Raw genomic sequence first — 17,403 nt, forward strand, 5'->3', positions numbered from 1 at the left:
TTTTCCGATTTTTGGCGTATATGATCTCGAAGTGTAAACAAACAAGTTTGACGGTTGGATCATTGAAACTAGTTTCGTAGAATGCATATGCCATCAAAACAATATTCACTAACAATTAAGAGTTTATTTATACTTTTATTAAATATAACATAAGATTTTGTGGTATCCACTAGTGTAAATATTTTAAATTGACGATCGAATGCAGTCATTGTATTCATATAGGGTCAAGGAGTGTAGCTGTAAAAAAATCATCAAAATCAGAGTTGAAATAACCGTTAAATCTTGATTTTTCGTTTATAACCGTCAAAATGTTTTGTCCCATTACTTGATCTCTAAAAAACAAAAAATTCCTGATTTTTGGCGTATATGATCTCGATGAGTAAACAAACAAGTTTGATGGTTGGATCGTTGAAACTAGTTTCGTAGAATGTGTATGCTATCAAAACAATATATTCACTAACAATTAAGAGTTTATTTATACTTTCATTAAATATAACATAAGATTTTGTGGTATCCACTAGTGTAAATATTTTCAATTGATAATCGAATGCAGTCATTGTATTCATATAGCGTCAAGGAGTGTAGTTGTAAAAAATCATCAAAATCAGAGTTGAAATAACCGTTAAATCTTGATTTTTCTTTTATAACCGTCGAAATGTTTTGTCCCATTACTTGATCTCTTAATGTTTATTTTTTCTGAATTTTGGCGTTTATGATCTCGAATTATAAACAAACAAGTTTGACGGTTGGATCGTTGAGTAGCCTTAAAATTGTTTATTTTGTACGTATAACACTTAAGAAATTGAATAGTATATATATTTATTAGTAGCTTTAAATTTTTTTAAGACTTTGCACGACCAATATAATAATTCGTCGCGCAAAGTATACTCTAAAAATTTCGGCGGGTACCAAAAATGGGAATTTAAAAAAAAAAAAAAATTACGACTTTGCGGGACGAATATATAGTTCGTCGCGCAAAGTTTTGTGGGACAAATATATAGTCGTTCGTCGCGCAAAGTTTTGCGGGACCAATATAAAGTTCGTCGCGCAAAGTTTTGCGGGACCAATATATAGTCATTCGTCGCGCAAAGTATACCCGAAAAATTTGGGCGGGTACCAAAAATGCGAATTTTAAAATTTTTTTTTTTCCAACTTTGCGCGACCAATATATAGTAGTTCGTCGCGCAAAGTATACTCTAAAAATTTGGCGGGTACCAAAAATGGGAATTTAAAAAAAAAACATTACGACTTTGCGGGACCAATATATAGTTCGTTGCGCAAAGTATACCCGAAAAATTTGGGCGGGTACCAAAAATGGAAAGCGGGAATATTGTGGTCGCGCAAAACTTTGAGCGACCAAAATTTCGTCGCGCAAAACCCTAAAAATTTGGGCGCGCACCAAAAATTGGAATTTTTTTTTAAAAAAAATTTTCGAGACTTTGCGCGACCAATATATTGTTTCGTCGCGCAAAGTGATACGGTTTTTAAAACCAAAATAACACCTCCACCATTTTATCAATGTCTTCTACTCTTACCTCTCCTCTCTCTTTCCTTCTCCCCAAATCCTACCCTTTCTCTCACATTCACTCCTCTCACTTAATCTCTCATCTCTCTCTTCACTATCTATCACTCTCACTCACTCTCTTATCTCTCTTTTCATCATCTCTCACTCTCACTCACTCTTTCATCTCTCTCTCACTATCTTCTCTATTCTCTCACACTCACTTCTCCCTCTCATTCTCACTCACTCAAAATCTTGCCAAAAGGTATAATCTCTCCAAACTTTAATTTTTTTTTCATTAATATGTGTTTTGGAGTTAGTTTTGAGTTTATTCTAATTTTTTGTTATTTTGTTGTTATTTGACAATATTTGTTTTTTTTTTTGTAGGGAATCGTCGAGACTTTGACGGCTAAAGTTGAGGATTTGGACGCTATCGAAACATATCCTCCGCCACTATCACCACAATAGGCTTGTAGATTTTATTATTGTACTTTGTTAATTTATGTGTACATTTTGAATATTATATATATTGGATAATTTGACCACTATTTTTCATATGTAATTTTATTTTGAATATTTCAATTTAAATTAAAGTAATTAAAAAAAATAAAATCATACAATTAAATTAAATTTAAAAAGTAAAAATTTGAAAAATTAATATAATGAAATTGATATAAGAGAAATAATATAAAAAAAATGTCAAAAACCTTGGGTGACAAAATATTTCGTCGAGCAAACTATTAAACTAGTTTATTTTAATTAAAAATTTTAAAAAAACAAAAATTTAAATTTTTTTTTTAAAAAAACAAAAATTTAAAAAAATTGAATATTTCGTCGCGCAAAGATTTGTGCGACATTAGGATTCGTCGCGCAAAGCGACATTAACTTTCGTCGCGCAAAATAATATTATTCGTCGCGCAAAGTTTAATATTCGTCGCGCAAAGTAATTAATATTCGTCGCGCAAAGTTGATAGTATTCGTCGCGCAAAGTAGTTATAATTCGTCGCGCAAAGTATCTTTGAGCGACGTTAGTATTCGTCGCGCAAAGTTGTTATCGTTCGTCGCGCAAAGTACCTTTGCGAGACAAAAAAAAAATTTCGTCGCGCAAAACCTTTCTTTACGATCTTTGCGCGACAGAACTTGCGCGACCAAAATTTCGTCGCGCAAACTTTGCGCGACGAAATTGTACTTTGCGCAACAAAATTATTTCGTCGCGCAAAGTGTTTTTTGTAGTAGTGGTAGTTGCTGTTTGTTTTTGGGGTTCTACCCCCCAGTTCATCAAAAAAACCAATAGAAAGTAAAAGAAAATTACAATAAACAGAAAATTTTAAATATATTTAAATTAAAATAATAATAATAGGCATTAAAAAATTTGTTCCATGTTTTTCTTCCACTAATCTCACTGCTATTATTTCTCTATTACTCCACCAGTAACTAGCATGTGACTGATTTCTATAAATAAAAAACCAAATATTTTAGTAAAATATAAAAATATTAGGTATGACCAAAATCAGGAAAAATAATAGAATGATCTAAAGTTTCAAAAAGTAGTTAGTAAAACATTAGATTTTTACATGTCAAATATTTATTTATTTGTGGTTATGTTAAATTTCAATTTTAAGTAATCATGATAACATCTTGATTACCATTTATAAAATATATATCTCGTTCATTGACAATTTTGTGTGCATAAAATACATAAAAAAATATATAAATGTTATTCCACCAAATATTAAAATCTAAGAATATAGATTTTTATAAACTTGATTCTTAGTTTAAAGTATAGTCTATATTTTCATATAATATAACATATTATTGCTAATAATTTGAAATCTAAGAATATAGATTTTTATAAAATTGATTCTTAATTTAAAGTATAGTCTATATTTGCATATAATATCTATATATATAAAGCAAAAGGCAGAGAATGGTGAAACATTTAAATGAAGATAATATGGTAAATTCACACTTTTTCATATTAAAAAAATTTAAAATTAAAAGAAAAATCAGATAATAGATCCTCTTTTTATGGAACACTACTACCCATTATCTTTTTTAATTCTAAAATAAATTTAATTTTAAAAAAAAAAGCCTCTCGCAGGCGCGGAAGCGCGTGTAGAGAGGCTAGTAACATATTATTGCTAAGCATATGATCATATAAATACTTCTTTGCAAAATCGACCAATTACTAATTGACTGGAAGTGTCGGCGATTTTAGAAGCTATCGACGCCGTTTTCGGTGACTGTTACCACCGTTTTTGTCGAGTGACATATGGTTCTTCATTCTTTTTCCGTGCTTTAGCTTTTTATGTAAGTGGTTTGGATCAATTTTGGAGTTTTGGGAATTTATCAAAACACCCATATAGGGCCGACGATTTGGCCTTAATTTCATCTAGCTTCGGCAACTTTTTGGCCGAAGTCCAAAATCAAAAGTTGCTCATCTTGTTAGTCTGAAGGCGTTGGTATAGGCATTGGCCAGTAGTTTAGAGATTTTCCGTCGCCGTAAAATTATTCAAGCCTGATATTAGAAGAAGATTATTTTAGGGATAATTTTGAACGTGACAAATCAAACTTTATTCGATGAAGAACATAGTTTGAGACCAATTCATCCCAGTGCTCAATATTCAATTTCTCTAAATTTGACAATGCATCTGAAATTAGGATGAAATCATTGAACGATTGCTGAAAGCTTGAGTGGCAGTCATGAACTATGATATCTTCTATAGACTCTTCAATTCTATACGCTACACATTATTCAAACCTTAGTGCTCAGATGTTTAGGGGCTGTTTGGTATTATATTTGAATTCAACTTTTTAAATTTAAAAACAGAATTTGAGTAAAGCCCAAAAAATAGGCTCATTTTTGAAAATCCAAACCCAAAAATAACTCAAAAACACCAAAAAGAAATTTGAAAACAGAAATAGCTGTTTTTTCAGAAATTTTTTCTCCTGGTCGAGCTGAGCTTCAAGCCTCCATGGCAGAAGCTTGAAGCTCTCTTGCTCCTCTCTCCATCTCTCTCTTCGTCCTTCTCTCTGCCTCTCTCTCATCAGTAACTTTTTAGTTCTGGGCATCTGGGGACTGCTCGCGCCCCTCCTCTCGTCTCTGCGACTCCGTCAGTCGAAGTCTCAACGTCACACACCGTCAGCTGAGTTCCTCTCCATCTCCGATATCTGCAATCGGGTAATTTTTAGTTCTCTTTTTGACCTTGTTACTGAAGATTGGGGATTAATTTTCATTTGAGTTATGTTTTCGATTTGATTTATATGAATTCTTGTGTGTAACCTAAACTAACAGATAAAGGGTTTTGGAATGATACCTCTGTAATTTTTTGATACGTTGCCTTTGTGATGAATATGAAGCCCTAGTGAATCAACAGATAGCAAGACATAACTCTGGCATGTGAAAAAGGGTTTTGGAAATAAAAGAAGAATGCCCATTGGTAATTAAAATATAATCTCTTGATGACATCTCCTTCATTGCTGAATAATTTGATTAAAAAGAAAAAAGATAAATAAGAGCTTCAAAAGGCTTTTGAGAAGAATTGCTGTTTGATGAGTTAGGCACATAGCTTTGAAATATTCCCTTTGAAGACTGGTCTCTAGTCTTTTCCAATGTGGCTGGTTTTACTTGATATCATTTCTAGGGTGGGAAAGAGTCTTTTAAGGTTGGCTTTTTAACTTTCTTTTTTACCAACATATGATCCTCACTCTCTATAAGTAGCCCTTCTAAAATGCCTCACTTGCCCATAAATATTGTGGTAGATAACATGATACCTCTTATTTATCTTTTTTAAGGTTGATTTGATTTCCTTTTTTGTTGCCTTCTTTACACTTTGTGATGAGTTTCTTGAACCTTCTTTTTGAACTATCAGTCAAACTAATGCCAGGTACATTTTAACTGCTCTAAACTTTTCTGCATTTTTTAGATGCTCATTCTCCAACCTGGACAGTTGGAACAAATTGTTCATTAGATTGGAGCTATTGAACTTGAAACGAAAAGGGTATATCCAACTTGATCATGTCAATGTCTGCTTCTATATGGCTGCACATGTAGACTGATATAAGAATCCATTGAGATTTGAGTAGTTACCTGTTCCACATCCCTCTTCTGATGACTTTAAGGGCTGCTAAAAACAGTCCAGTTACTCTGTAGTCCACTTGTCCAAAACTTGAATGGAGAGCAATTTTCAACCAAGCTAGCCTGAGAATAAGGTTCAATCCCTGCATAGCATCCAAAATATTGATCAACACCAGATCTCAAAACTGTCAAGCTGACAAGACCTAAACTGTAACCTAGAAACAAAACACAAAATTTGCTTCTATGATGTGTGCATAGCCTCAGACAACATCTAATTCTTTGCTGTCATATTGTCTTCTGTGAAATCTCACTGAAATTTGCTTCTGTAAATATGCCCTAGTTGGATAGGAATTGCTTTCTTTTCAGTATCATTTTGGAAATCTCACTGAAATTAATGAATAATGAGTTTGAATATGAAACTTAGGAATTGGTTTTGTGACAATTTTTAGGGAAGAAGTTCCAATATGTCTCAGATGATATGTGATATGTGGGAGTTAAAATAAATCTAATGTTAATGTCTTTTTTCTTAATTTATTTTGCAGTACCTTGATGAGAACAAATAGTTGATTCTGGCAATATTGGATAATCAAAAACTTGGAAAACTTGCTGAGTGTGCCTAGTAAGTCCTCTCTCTCTTTTATGTGTTTGTATTGTTTCTAATCTTGATTATGAGTCATCTTACGTGGACACTGAAATCTGCCTTTATGAGTATTTTTGTCTTGGATATAAGAGGCAATGATTTTGTAAATTTGTAAATCTGTCTACTTTGGTGTTCTTAGACCTTATTAAGTATCCAATGCTCCTAACTCTTCATACTTGTTGTGTTTGTAACAACCTTTCATTGGTGATGAATTTACTTTTCCATTTTTGGTATAATATTTTGTATAAGTTTCATCTTGATGTTCTTTTAATTTTATGACTATCAGTGTAATGGTTCATTTCTATGTTTTCTGTTTTGGACTTCAGAAAACAATACTCTTGATTTTGACTCCTAAAAGCATTGTGAACTTTAAACTTGGACTATGGTGGCTTTTGCTGTCTGAATTGGCCTTATGCTTGCCATGTGTTTATTGTGATGTCCGTCTTTTTACTTTGTTTTAGTACATAGTAGAGAGATGTCAAACAAGGACCTTGAAAATGATTTTGATGATAAAGCTTATTGGCCAAAGCCCATTGAAGACCATTTTATTCATCTACTGTATGAAGAGGCAAAAAAAGGCTTGCAAACCAATAATTTAGATAAGACTGAGTGGGCTAGTATAGAAAAGCAGTTGTTTGACAAGTTTGGGAAGAGATACAATCGTGACAAATTGAGGCAGAAATATAACCGATTGCGCAAGATTCACCGGGAGTTTACAAAGCTCATATCTCATACCGGGATGGGTTGGGACCCAAACACGAACACCGTTCAAGCATCTGAAGAAGTTTGGGCATCCTATCTCAAGGTATGCATCTTCTTGCATAATTTGTCTTGTTTTGGTATCTTACAATAAATGTGCATTTTTTAATTTGTCTTGTATTAATTTTACAGAAAAACAAGTTTGCAAGCCGTTTCCGTAGCAAAGGATGTCCTCACTATGATTTGCTTGGTTTGATTTTCAACTACACCACTGCCACTGGACATATGCAATGCGCATCTACTCATTCTCCTCTAGATTCTGATGATGAAAGAGAGCTAGAAAATGATTTTCCTACCAATGGTCCACGCGTAGGTCTTAATACAGAAAGTGGTTCAAGAGGTTTTAGTGAGGGAGATGAAGGAACTAGCAACAAGAACAAGCGTGCTGCTCTATTCCCCCAGAGTGATCTTCCCTCAAGGTTAAAGTCATCTAAATCAACCAAAATTGATGAAACCATTGAAGCTTGGGCAAAGTCTCTTAATAGCAAGATTGAAATTTCATTGGCAAAGCTTACGCGTAAGAGTGAAAAGGAACTGGCCTTTCCATATAAAGAATTGGGCTCCATTGAGGATTGTATGGAAATATTGGAGGCCATGGAGGGAGTGAATGATGATGCTTATGTGAAAGCTTTGGATAAGTTTACTAGTTCGGATTGGAGGAGGATGTTTGTGAAGATGTCAGATTCAAGGAGAAGTGTGTGGCTCAAAAGCTTAAAGTGAATGAGATTGTGAATAATTAGTTTTAGAATTTATTTAGTTTAGAATATTTTAATTTAGTATGTATTATTTAGGACCTGAACATCAATTGAGCTTGGCGATGATTTATTTTTGGTATTAAAACATGGATGTTAAAATAGTATGTTTAATATAAGTTTAATAATTTTGATTAGTATCTTAATTTTAAAAAACATTATTGTCAAGAATTCAACCAAACAAGTTCTCAAATTTTTAATATTTTGAAACAATTTTCAAGTTGTGATGTTTTTGAATCTTAAAAAAATGATTTGAGAATTCTTTGTTTTTAAGAAAGTCAAAAGTTTTGAGTTCCCATTTGAATAGAATACCAAATGCCCGTTAGCTATCAGTTACCTCTTGTTTCAGCAACTTCAATATTTTTAAGTTAGTATTTCGTTTGATAAAGAGACATTCTAACAATAATCCAAATGTGCGAATTGCGAGAATTTGAATCAATCTACAAGTCCAACTTGGATTATTGAATACACAATTCTGCCTTTCATATATTCATGATCAAAAAGAGATGGATGAATACATCTTTTGGGAGGGCATCTTCAATCAGTAATGAATGGTAAAATATAAACCTACAGAAAAAGAAACCAAAAAATAAAAATAAAAATGGAAAAAAGATGCCCTCCCTCAAAAAAGGAAAAAAGAAGAAGAAAAAGAGAGTTCTGTATGACAGTTAACAAAGTGTTACAACGTTTCCTTCTTACTCCCCCTTGGTATTTTCAGTATCAAAAGATAGAAATTTACCTTCAAACTAACTCCATTAAGAGAGGATCACCTTCTGCCATTGTTCTTATTAGTTTTATGAAATCTTGTTCGCTTGACACATTCCACGGATGAACAGCAGGTACTTTGGCCGAATAAAGGGATGAAGAATTAGTAGAAGGTGGTTGTTCTTCATAGATCATTGTACTGAACACTGAGTCAAAATTCTGAGGTGAATCTATTGCTAGAAAGAACATTGGAATGGCAACCTTGTGATGAATTTCTAGATTTCCAACTAGATTAAAAAGGTCGGTGAAGTCAGCTACAAACCGACGAGGGATGTAGAATACCTCAGAACTACATACCGTGATGCTCTTGCCACTAGTTACAGAGTTCTTGTAACTGACTTGGAAGTGAACTGGCATCATGCTAACAACCTTCCTTACCATGCCTGCTTGCTTTGAAAACCAATCCGAGTTGTCTTTTGTGGAAACAGTAGTCCAAGACTTGGATACCTGAATCAGATTGAAATTGTAAGAGAGAAAGAGACATTACAATAATTTAAATGTCAACCAACCAGCTCTTGAAAAAGAAGGCACTACTATATTATCAATTTTGTATTTTGCTTTCCTTCTAGGTAAAGTCATTCGGAAGGTATCTATGTGTGTTTTAGCAACAATGATAACTAGTTTTAAAATGCCATAGAAACGTTAATGTTAAAGAAATGGGGTATTAGAAGTCATACCTCATTTGTAATCCACAATTTAGTTTTGTCTGCTTGTAGAAGATTCCAGTAATTAAGAATAGTATTGTCCTGAAGGAATAAAAATCCATCTGCACCGGAATATCGATCAAATATTTTGGGCAGGTACCTGCAAAGAAACATTGAAAAGCGCAATTAGAAAACTACTGATGGCCCATCTTAACTAATTCCAACATAGGCTTTCAATCAAAATGCAAGTAAAGCAGTTAGGATTTCACAAACAACCATTGTCTGCCATAATTATGAGCGATAACAATGAATGCCCAAGAAAAATTAAAATTGACAACGCAACTGCCGAAACTTGCTTTTGAAAGAAGCAATCAACAATATTCATATTCCTAGGGCTATGCATAGATTCTGTAGTCTAAAACAGACTTGGGGATTACAGGGCCTGCTTCTGAAGCTGTTCAGTTCACTCATCTCATTTAACATAAATTTCATAAACCTAACTGGCACATAATACATACCACAAGGCACCAACTCACGAAACCGAGAAAAGAAGGAAAACAACAATGCTCTTCTAAAATTAAAATCTTTTCTGACAGTCGCAGGGTATTTTGTATAACCAATACTAAACTTTAAATGCTGTGAGGAACACAATCAGGAAGATGCATGATTAAATTCTTAATTTCTAGAAACAAGCTAGCGAATATTCTAAGGGATCACTAATTGCATATATTTGCCCAGGAAAATAAATAATTGAGGCCTGAGCCTTCAAGAAAGGAACAGAGCTTGGAATGACATCTGCTCCTTGGAGACAAAAACCTCTCCTGCTAGGACTTGAATATGAGAACAGTAGCCCCAAACTTGTATCAAACCTAACTCCTCGATTAATGTTTTTAAATAAAGAAACAAGGTTTCAATTGAATATTATAGCACATCATTCCCTATCTTCTTAACCCTCCACTCAGAAGGATATAGGAAGTAGAACTAAACAATTTAACAAGATGGCAGAGCCAACAAAGTAATTGAATAAAAGAGGTACAGATTCATGAGAAAAGCGACTTACTTGTATACATAATCCAATTTGCCTTCTTCAACAGCAAGGTCAGGGTTCTTTAGCTCTGACAAAATGATCACAGTCTTAAATATCCGCCCGTAGAGCAATCTCCATTCCAGAGCAGTACGTTCCACCGGTCCACTGCAAAACAGGATAAGCACAACATTCCCAAAATTCTTCCTCCATCTAATCAAATTTCCAATTTCATAGTTCACTGTCCCTGTTTCCTCAACTCCAAGATGAACAGATGGAAACTTTTGCGGGATAAACTCTTTTGTATCCCCATGACCAATATTTGCCCGTGGCCGATCCAATTCCAATGACATTAACCTAGGCTGCTGGTACCCAACCGCAATCAAGTCCTGAAGCCAGGCAGCCGTAAACTTCAGATCCTTCTCAGTCCAAAACCCCTCTTCTGTCATAGCGAAACTTAACTCCAAAATCTTTTCAAATAGCCTATGCTTACTTGATCTCCATGAAACCAAAAATTTGATCAAACGTCCCACATTGACATGAAGATCTTTCTCTTCAGAAAATGGGTACGCCTGAATTCTATCATACCGATGAACAGTTGGGGGATAAACTACAACAAATCCACCTATTTCCCATAAAAGCCTCTGCCCCCAATATCCCCTCAATACGTCAGAAGCCATTGTGCTAACTGAAACAGGAAGCATCAAACCCCAAAACGCCGATGCATGGTAAATTGTATTGAAAGAATTAACAGGAACCATCGTACCCTGCGGCAACGCCACTTTCGGGGCATGGTCATCAAACCTTATATCAAAGGCTTCCAAACCCGATTTTCGTGTAAAATAAAACACAGAATCGACATCAGGAAGTCCATTCGATATGCCCTGTTGTACAAACTGCTTTCCACCAAAAATCTCAGTGTAGAACTCTTCATGGCCAAGTTCACCAACATTTTCCAATGGCAAACCTCTCGGCCAAACTGAGCGTTGCCCAAAATGAATATATGGGTTCACAATGGTTCTATTAGGATTCTCATGGCTATATTGCAATATAATCTCTTGCCTAGCACCCTCTCCCGTCAATTCTAAATCAAAATGTTTTCCCAAGTCATCATCAATCACCTCTCCGCGATCATCAGCGTCGAAGATCTTCTTCGCGCCATGTTGGATCGCAAACAAGTAACCCACACTCTTCCTAACATACGAATCATATGGCAAATAATCCAAAACTCTAAAACCCAATTGAGCTTGTTGTTCAAGGGACAGAAAGATAGCACCTTTGAGGCTCCAATCCGACGGCGTTTTCGAGTTCCCAATTGCCAAGACCTGCCACCCTTTGAGCTTCACAAGCTTTCTGAGCGAGTCAGTTGGGTAATTAGAGACTGAAACGACTATCCACTTCTCAGATCGGAAACTCGCGTAGGGAGACGACGTGTCGGAGATGGGCTTGATGTTCGATTCGAGCTGCGGCAATCGAATTTTCTCGAGAGCCTGGGCTTGGGTTTCGAAGCAGAGCAAAGCAGCGGTGTCTCCGATGTTTCGAAGCACGAAGAGGACGGCGACTGTGGCTATGAGAAGCACGACGGTGACGATCTTGTACAGATTCTCGGAGACCCATGTGGAGAAATCGAGATTTGGAGCGAAAGAGAGTGAGGCTCTTATCTGAGAAGAGTGAGAGTGCTTCGGTGATTTGGGTCCTGGACGGTCTTGGACCAACATTGAAGAAAATTTCAAAACCCAAATTCCCAAAATCCCAAATTTTTCTGTCTCAGTCTGAAATGCCTTGACTCAGAGTCAGAGCTGATTGTGAGTGATCAGAGGAGCTTCACTGTTGAGCTCCTTCGACAAACGAACATTCGCAGTACTTTTGCACCGTACAAGAAGAAGAAGAAGAAGTTTTGTTATGTGAGCTGCCGACTGCGTGTGATTTGAGCAAGTTGTGAGCTGCTTTGCTTTCTCTCTCAAGTGGTTGCGCTGCCGACAGTTATGGTAAAGAGAGAGTTTTGAACTTGTGATGGTTGGTGTTTCTTTCTTAGATTTCAAGTCTTGAATTATATAACTTGCTGCTGCTCTCTTGTTGCAGTCTGGTGGGGTCTCTGTCTTCTTCTTCTATTTTATTCTTCTTTTTTTTATTTCTTTATATGAAATCGATTATGTTCTGTATTCTGTACTTGTTAGTTGGTTCTTCTCGATTTGCCAGTCTGCAATTTTATGGTAAAATTGGACTGATTGAGTCTTTATTACTCTGCCTATTTCATTATTATATGATAATGACGATTTGTGCCACTTGACAGTATCATTTGAAGGCAATAATTGTAAGCTCAAAATTTCCATCTATTTATGACAACCTTGTCTCTTCAGAATACCAAAATGAACCTAATTTTTAAATCATGCTTTCGAATAAAGGTCGGAATATTGTACACGGTCCATTAATACGAAACAAATTCGTAAAAAAAATTCAATATTTAGGTCGGTTTTATTGGGTCGTATTGAAAATGGATGGACTCATTAGCTACGGGTTAAACAAATCATTTAAGTTAAAACGGGTCATGTTGTGTGATTCCTTTTTTTAAAGGGTTGTGTTCGTGTGTGATAGTTTCCATCGTTAACTTAACGGATCGTGTATGTGTCGGCTGAACACAAACACCACAAAACACAACTCATTTGTCAGGTATACTTTCGAATCTCCCATCTTTTGTTAATAAAATAACATTTACTTAACATGAATGGCTCTAGGCCTAGAACAACCCAAGAGATCATCTAAGATCGAATACATAATTGTTGGGGAGAGCAAAATCAAACCAATTACACCATAGATCTAAAGTAAAGCTAATATTCGCCTAGACTTCAAAATTGGGTCGGCTCAGCCCTAAAATTTGAGCTTAGAACAAACACAATGCAAAAGAATGAACATAGTTTTTTTTCCTCCTCAAATCTTCATGGACAACAATTTGATGCTCCATTGATCAAGAAAAACACAATGCATATTAGTTAGGGTTTGGATAATGAGAGAAGGTAATGAGTGTTGGTTTGTAGTGATTTAGAGGTTTGGGAGTAGGCTTGATTTTCGGACGAAACGGATTGGAATCAAGGGATTCCAATTCCAACAGGAAATTATTGGTCATTAAAGAATCACTTCTTCTTTTTTTGTCAGAACAAGAACAATTTTAAAGAACAACTTGTCTAAGTGTATTTGGTCATTAAATCATGTTTAGTTCAATATGAACTTGGTCATTGCGTGTAGTCTTACCACGAAACCCCAATATATTTTGAAATGCGGAATTTTCGGAATCTTGAGATACATTCTAATTTCAATCCAACTCTTTTTTGGAATTTTCGAATTTCGGAACTTTCGAATGTCAGAATTGATTTGAACTTGCCAAAATTAGAAATTTCTGAATTATAATTTTCAATCCAACTTTAACTCGTATTTGAGAGTGAGAGAAGATGATGAGTCTAAGGTAGAAATGTAAAGAGAGAACTTTTCAATGTCTATAGTACCACCCATTTTCTTGGCCCCAAAATCCACTTTTGATCTGCTCTTGAATATCTCAAACCTCCTATTGGTATGCAACAAACTTGTAGCTCAAGATGTTAAGAAAATTCACCTCTCCCCCCGAAGTGATACATTCGATTCCTCCCAAGTTTCGCTTCTATAACTGTCTATGAGGGCCTCATGCATTAGCAGTGCAAAAGTCCACAGCCCAGTTTACATTTATATGAGCCCAATGAATCGATAGCCCAATAAACAGTGGAATTAGCCAGCTGGCCCACTACCCAACGCAGCACCCGCCATTCCACGTGACCACAGCGGGTTTAAAGAAGCTATAACTAAAAATTAAAAAAGTAATAAGAATATAAAAATGAAAACGGTTTAGAGAGAGAGATTTTCAAATAATAGCCAAGGAACCGCCAGTTTTCGAAAACTGAGAGAGAGAGAGAGAGAGAGAGAGAGAGAGTAATGGCTCCGTTTCCATCTCCACTCGAACGCTTTGTTGCTTCGGCTTTGCTCGTCCTGGCCACCACACCTCCGAAGTAAACCAAAACTTCAATTTCAATTTGCATTTGCGTTTCAATAGCTTCGATCGTTCTTCAATCTTCTGACGCTTTTTTGCTTGCAGGCTCTGTTTGGACGACGATCGCGAGTTGGTGAGGGAGCAAAGCAAGATCGAGAATTGCAGAGAGAGCTCGGTTTCTGGGGATTCCAATAAGTCGTTCTCGTCGTTGATCACCACATGCGAGGTTTCTACGGAGGAGATTCGAGCTCGTAAGATCAGAATCATGGCGCTTGCTGCTCTTCGTCGTGGGATGAAGCTCAAGGTGATCGAGCTTCTCTCTCTCTCTGTTTTTCATCTATTTTTAAATGTTGCTTGCTGTTTGGTTGATTTTTACAACTCTGAATTCGAACTGTGAATTTTGAGTTCGCTTCGTCCCTTTAATCGTTTTCCAAACGGAAGATCGAGCGATGATTTTTCTCTTATTATTTTGCTTTAATCTGTTCGCTTATTAGTGAAATATTTGCTTTTCTTCAGTTTTTCTCTTCGTCATGTGATGAAGATGAAGCTCAATCGGAGCTTCTCCCTCTGTTTTTCTTCCTTTTTCTCTTTGTATTTAAGCTCTGTTTGGCTGAAATTTCTGCATAATCCGATTGAATCTTTTACAAGCTCAGAAGCAATTTGCTTGATTAATCTGGTCTGGTTCTTAACTTTTCTGTTTGGCTGAATTTATATCTTATATATCTGAATCCGAACTGTGCTTTTAATTTCCTTTTGTTACTTTAATCCTTTCCCGAAACAAAGTTCAAGCTGATATGTAATTAAGCTGAATCTGAGCTTCTCTCTCTCTGTTTCTTTTCGATTTTTGGCATTCTCACTTGCTGTTTGGCTGAGTTTGTACGATTTTCATGGAAGTTTCGGTTCATTTTTGTTGCTTTAATGTGCTTTCCAATATTAATCTAAACTAAAGCTTATAAGATCCTTCTTTCTACAATTTTTGCTTTCCAAATCGGTGGTTAAGCGATTCGATTTCATCGATCCGATTCAATTATGAGCATTTTCTTATTCTTCAAGTAATAATTTGAATTTTCTCTGAATTAGAGTGTGCGGAGAAGTCGCTCCAAGACGCAAACAAGCTGGAAGACCGTCTCTGGATCGTCGGCGACGGCGTCGTTCCGATCTGAGACCACCGCGGAGTCTTCGTGCGTGTCCACCAGCTCCAGTGCGGCTTCAAGCGCGCGAAGCCAAAGCCGAAGCCGACACGTGTCATGGGCCTGGAATTATCGTGGTGCCAGTAAGCTTTCAATGGTGAGGGAGGAGCCGAGGAAGAGGAAGCGGCTGAGCTTCTCGACTCACATGCGCCGCAAAGCCGAAGCAATTCTGAAGCTCTTGTCCGGTGGCTGCTGCTTCTCTGAAGTTAAGATTCGTCAGACCATCGGTGACAGTCCTGACACTAGCAAAGCACTCAGAATGTTAGCGCTCTCTCTCTCTCTCTCTCTTGATTTGACACGTGGCCCTTGGTTGTGTGTTATGCACGAGAAATTAGTGTGATAAGAACGTCTTAACCGTCGGATCTGAACTGTGGAAGATCATAGATGAGGATCCGACGGTTGAAATGCATCCAACCATAATGTTCTGTTATGTTTTAGTTAATTTTTAGAACAAACCCCTTTGCCTTACGTGGCAAGAATGTTCTGACGTGGCGAGATGTAAATGGCTATTGTGTGTTTCTGTGCGTGCAGGTTGTTGAAGCTTGAGAAGGTCAAAAGGTCAGGCATTGGAGGCCGTTACAACCCTTATATTTACACGGTACTATATAATATAAATATATATTTATACATTAAAGTTGCTTATAAATATATATTAAAAATGCAAAAATAACTATCTATGCTTGTGTGATCATATTCTTATTAATACTTGTTTTTCTTTAAACTCCTTATTAATCTTTTGCTTCTTCTTGACTCGCAGATAGCGTGAGAAGAGGTAAGCTAAAGGGAACCCGATTAAGCATGGCATGGGTCATCTTTACGACCCGTTTTAGCTATCTTAGATCCACTCCCTTGGTTGGGTTGGGGAAATTTTGTTATGATGGGTAGCTAAAAATTGGGATATATATACCAAAATATATATAAATATATATATATGGTCTATATAATATAGAATTAATATGGAATGATATGATATTGTAAGTGTGAATTGTATGGCATGCAGTTAATAATTACACGTATTCTTCAGTACTTTTTAGCTGCATGCAGCACTTAACTAGAAGACTAGAGGGAAAGGCGGCTTCTTTGACCTAAAATTACCGCAGAGTTTTACTTTTACTAAAGGTTAATTTGTTAGTCATAGCAATTACCAATGGAATGTTCTTTTAGGAAAGTATAAAACCCTGGCAATTTGGCATTTGTCCATTGTGATTTGTGAATGGCCAACCTCAACTTTGGCTTTTAACAAAACCTAATACGTAAGCAAAGAATCAAAGGGCGATTTAAGCAACAGTTTTTTTTTTTCTTCTTATATATAGAATAAGTTTTTAACCAACCCATTTTCTTCAAAGAACCCATCTACATAATATTAATATTCTTATGAAAATGCTATTCTTTTGGGTCCATTTGGACGAAGGTACACGTTTCATATATAAGGATTTAGATGACATAATAAAATTTCTTTCTTTTAAATATTTCCATGCAAACGAAACCTTGTTTTATTTTACTTCACAAATTGCGATTAATTATGAACATATATAAATATGGTACAAATAACATTACTACGTATATATATATTTTTCTGAACTTAAATCGTCTACAATTGGGAATAGAGACGGCCGTACATATGGTTAATCTGGGCTATAGTCCAGGTGACTTTTTCTTTTTCAACCTAACATAACATTTCCAGCCCACCACATGCTCTGTAAAGTGCTCCACTCCCAGTGAAGGTTTGTAGAGGTGTAATGTAGGAAAAAGATGAGAACACACGGCACCTATTTGACTTCTAAATTAGAAGTTTTGTTTGTTTGTTTTTTTCTCAATGAAACAGTAAGTTTAGTAAGAGGAATATTTAATACACACGGTATCATTTTGATTAAATTTATGAAATCCGACGGCATGTTTGTTGTCCAGTTGCTACGCTCTTATGTGACAAGTGGGTAATTGTGTGTGTGATTAACCACATCTACGTAGAGAAAAATAGAGTGGCTGACTGTTTAGTGAAGATGAGCTATAATTTTGATTTTGAGGTTTGTTGTGC

At 35.8% G+C, this 17,403-nt stretch overlaps 3 protein-coding genes across 5 annotated transcripts; 2 read left to right on the forward strand and 1 right to left on the reverse strand.

Annotated features, from left to right (window-relative positions):
- Positions 1-4,358: 4,358 nt before the first annotated feature.
- LOC110773384 (L10-interacting MYB domain-containing protein-like) lies at positions 4,359-7,867 on the forward strand. Of its 3 annotated transcripts, none has more exons than XM_021977897.2 (4): positions 4,359-4,682; positions 6,122-6,198; positions 6,688-7,024; positions 7,111-7,867. In XM_021977897.2, exons 3-4 carry the CDS (start codon positions 6,695-6,697, stop codon positions 7,696-7,698), a joined length of 918 nt encoding a protein of 305 aa, XP_021833589.2. In that variant the 5' UTR covers positions 4,359-4,682; positions 6,122-6,198; positions 6,688-6,694; the 3' UTR covers positions 7,699-7,867. The 3 variants fall into 3 exon arrangements, with proteins under 3 accessions (XP_021833589.2, XP_088112058.1, XP_021833586.2); XM_088255932.1 differs by having other exon boundaries at positions 6,691-7,024; XM_021977894.2 differs by having other exon boundaries at positions 4,362-4,682; positions 6,681-7,024.
- A 321-nt stretch (positions 7,868-8,188) lies between these two features.
- On the reverse strand, positions 8,189-12,358 carry LOC110773388 (transmembrane protein, putative (DUF288)). Its single transcript, XM_021977901.2, has 3 exons — positions 10,200-12,358; positions 9,173-9,299; positions 8,189-8,942 (listed from the first exon to the last, which is right to left on the reverse strand). The coding sequence occupies exons 1-3, from the start codon at positions 11,879-11,881 to the stop codon at positions 8,472-8,474; spliced, it is 2,280 nt and encodes a 759-aa protein (XP_021833593.1). The 5' UTR covers positions 11,882-12,358; the 3' UTR covers positions 8,189-8,471.
- A 1,720-nt stretch (positions 12,359-14,078) lies between these two features.
- On the forward strand, positions 14,079-16,134 carry LOC110773386 (uncharacterized). The gene is made up of 5 exons (XM_088244626.1): positions 14,079-14,197; positions 14,284-14,482; positions 15,259-15,629; positions 15,900-15,966; positions 16,126-16,134. Exons 1-5 carry the CDS (start codon positions 14,124-14,126, stop codon positions 16,132-16,134), a joined length of 720 nt encoding a protein of 239 aa, XP_088100752.1. The 5' UTR covers positions 14,079-14,123.
- The last annotated feature ends 1,269 nt before the right edge of the window (positions 16,135-17,403 follow it).

The sequence above is a fragment of the Prunus avium genome, chromosome 7, assembly GCF_965620075.1.
Source record: "Prunus avium chromosome 7, drPruAviu1.hap1.1, whole genome shotgun sequence".
NCBI classification, from domain to species: Eukaryota; Viridiplantae; Streptophyta; class Magnoliopsida; order Rosales; family Rosaceae; genus Prunus; species Prunus avium.

What these genes read in the sequence shown, in the direction of transcription:
- LOC110773384 (XM_021977897.2), top strand. Translation starts at nt 6,695, where the DNA reads ATGTCAAACAAGGACCTTGAAAATGATTTTGATGATAAAGCTTATTGG. An exon ending in TTTGGGCATCCTATCTCAAG is followed by an intron (nt 7,025 to 7,110) that starts GTATGCATCTTC and finishes TTAATTTTACAG; the next exon opens with AAAAACAAGTTTGCAAGCCG.
- LOC110773388 (XM_021977901.2), bottom strand. Translation starts at nt 11,881, where the DNA reads ATGTTGGTCCAAGACCGTCCAGGACCCAAATCACCGAAGCACTCTCAC. An exon ending in AAATTGGATTATGTATACAA is followed by an intron (nt 9,300 to 10,199) that starts GTAAGTCGCTTT and finishes GTTTCTTTGCAG; the next exon opens with GTACCTGCCCAAAATATTTG. An exon ending in AATTGTGGATTACAAATGAG is followed by an intron (nt 8,943 to 9,172) that starts GTATGACTTCTA and finishes AATCTGATTCAG; the next exon opens with GTATCCAAGTCTTGGACTAC.
- LOC110773386 (XM_088244626.1), top strand. Translation starts at nt 14,124, where the DNA reads ATGGCTCCGTTTCCATCTCCACTCGAACGCTTTGTTGCTTCGGCTTTG. An exon ending in CTGGCCACCACACCTCCGAA is followed by an intron (nt 14,198 to 14,283) that starts GTAAACCAAAAC and finishes TTTTGCTTGCAG; the next exon opens with GCTCTGTTTGGACGACGATC. An exon ending in GTCGTGGGATGAAGCTCAAG is followed by an intron (nt 14,483 to 15,258) that starts GTGATCGAGCTT and finishes TCTCTGAATTAG; the next exon opens with AGTGTGCGGAGAAGTCGCTC.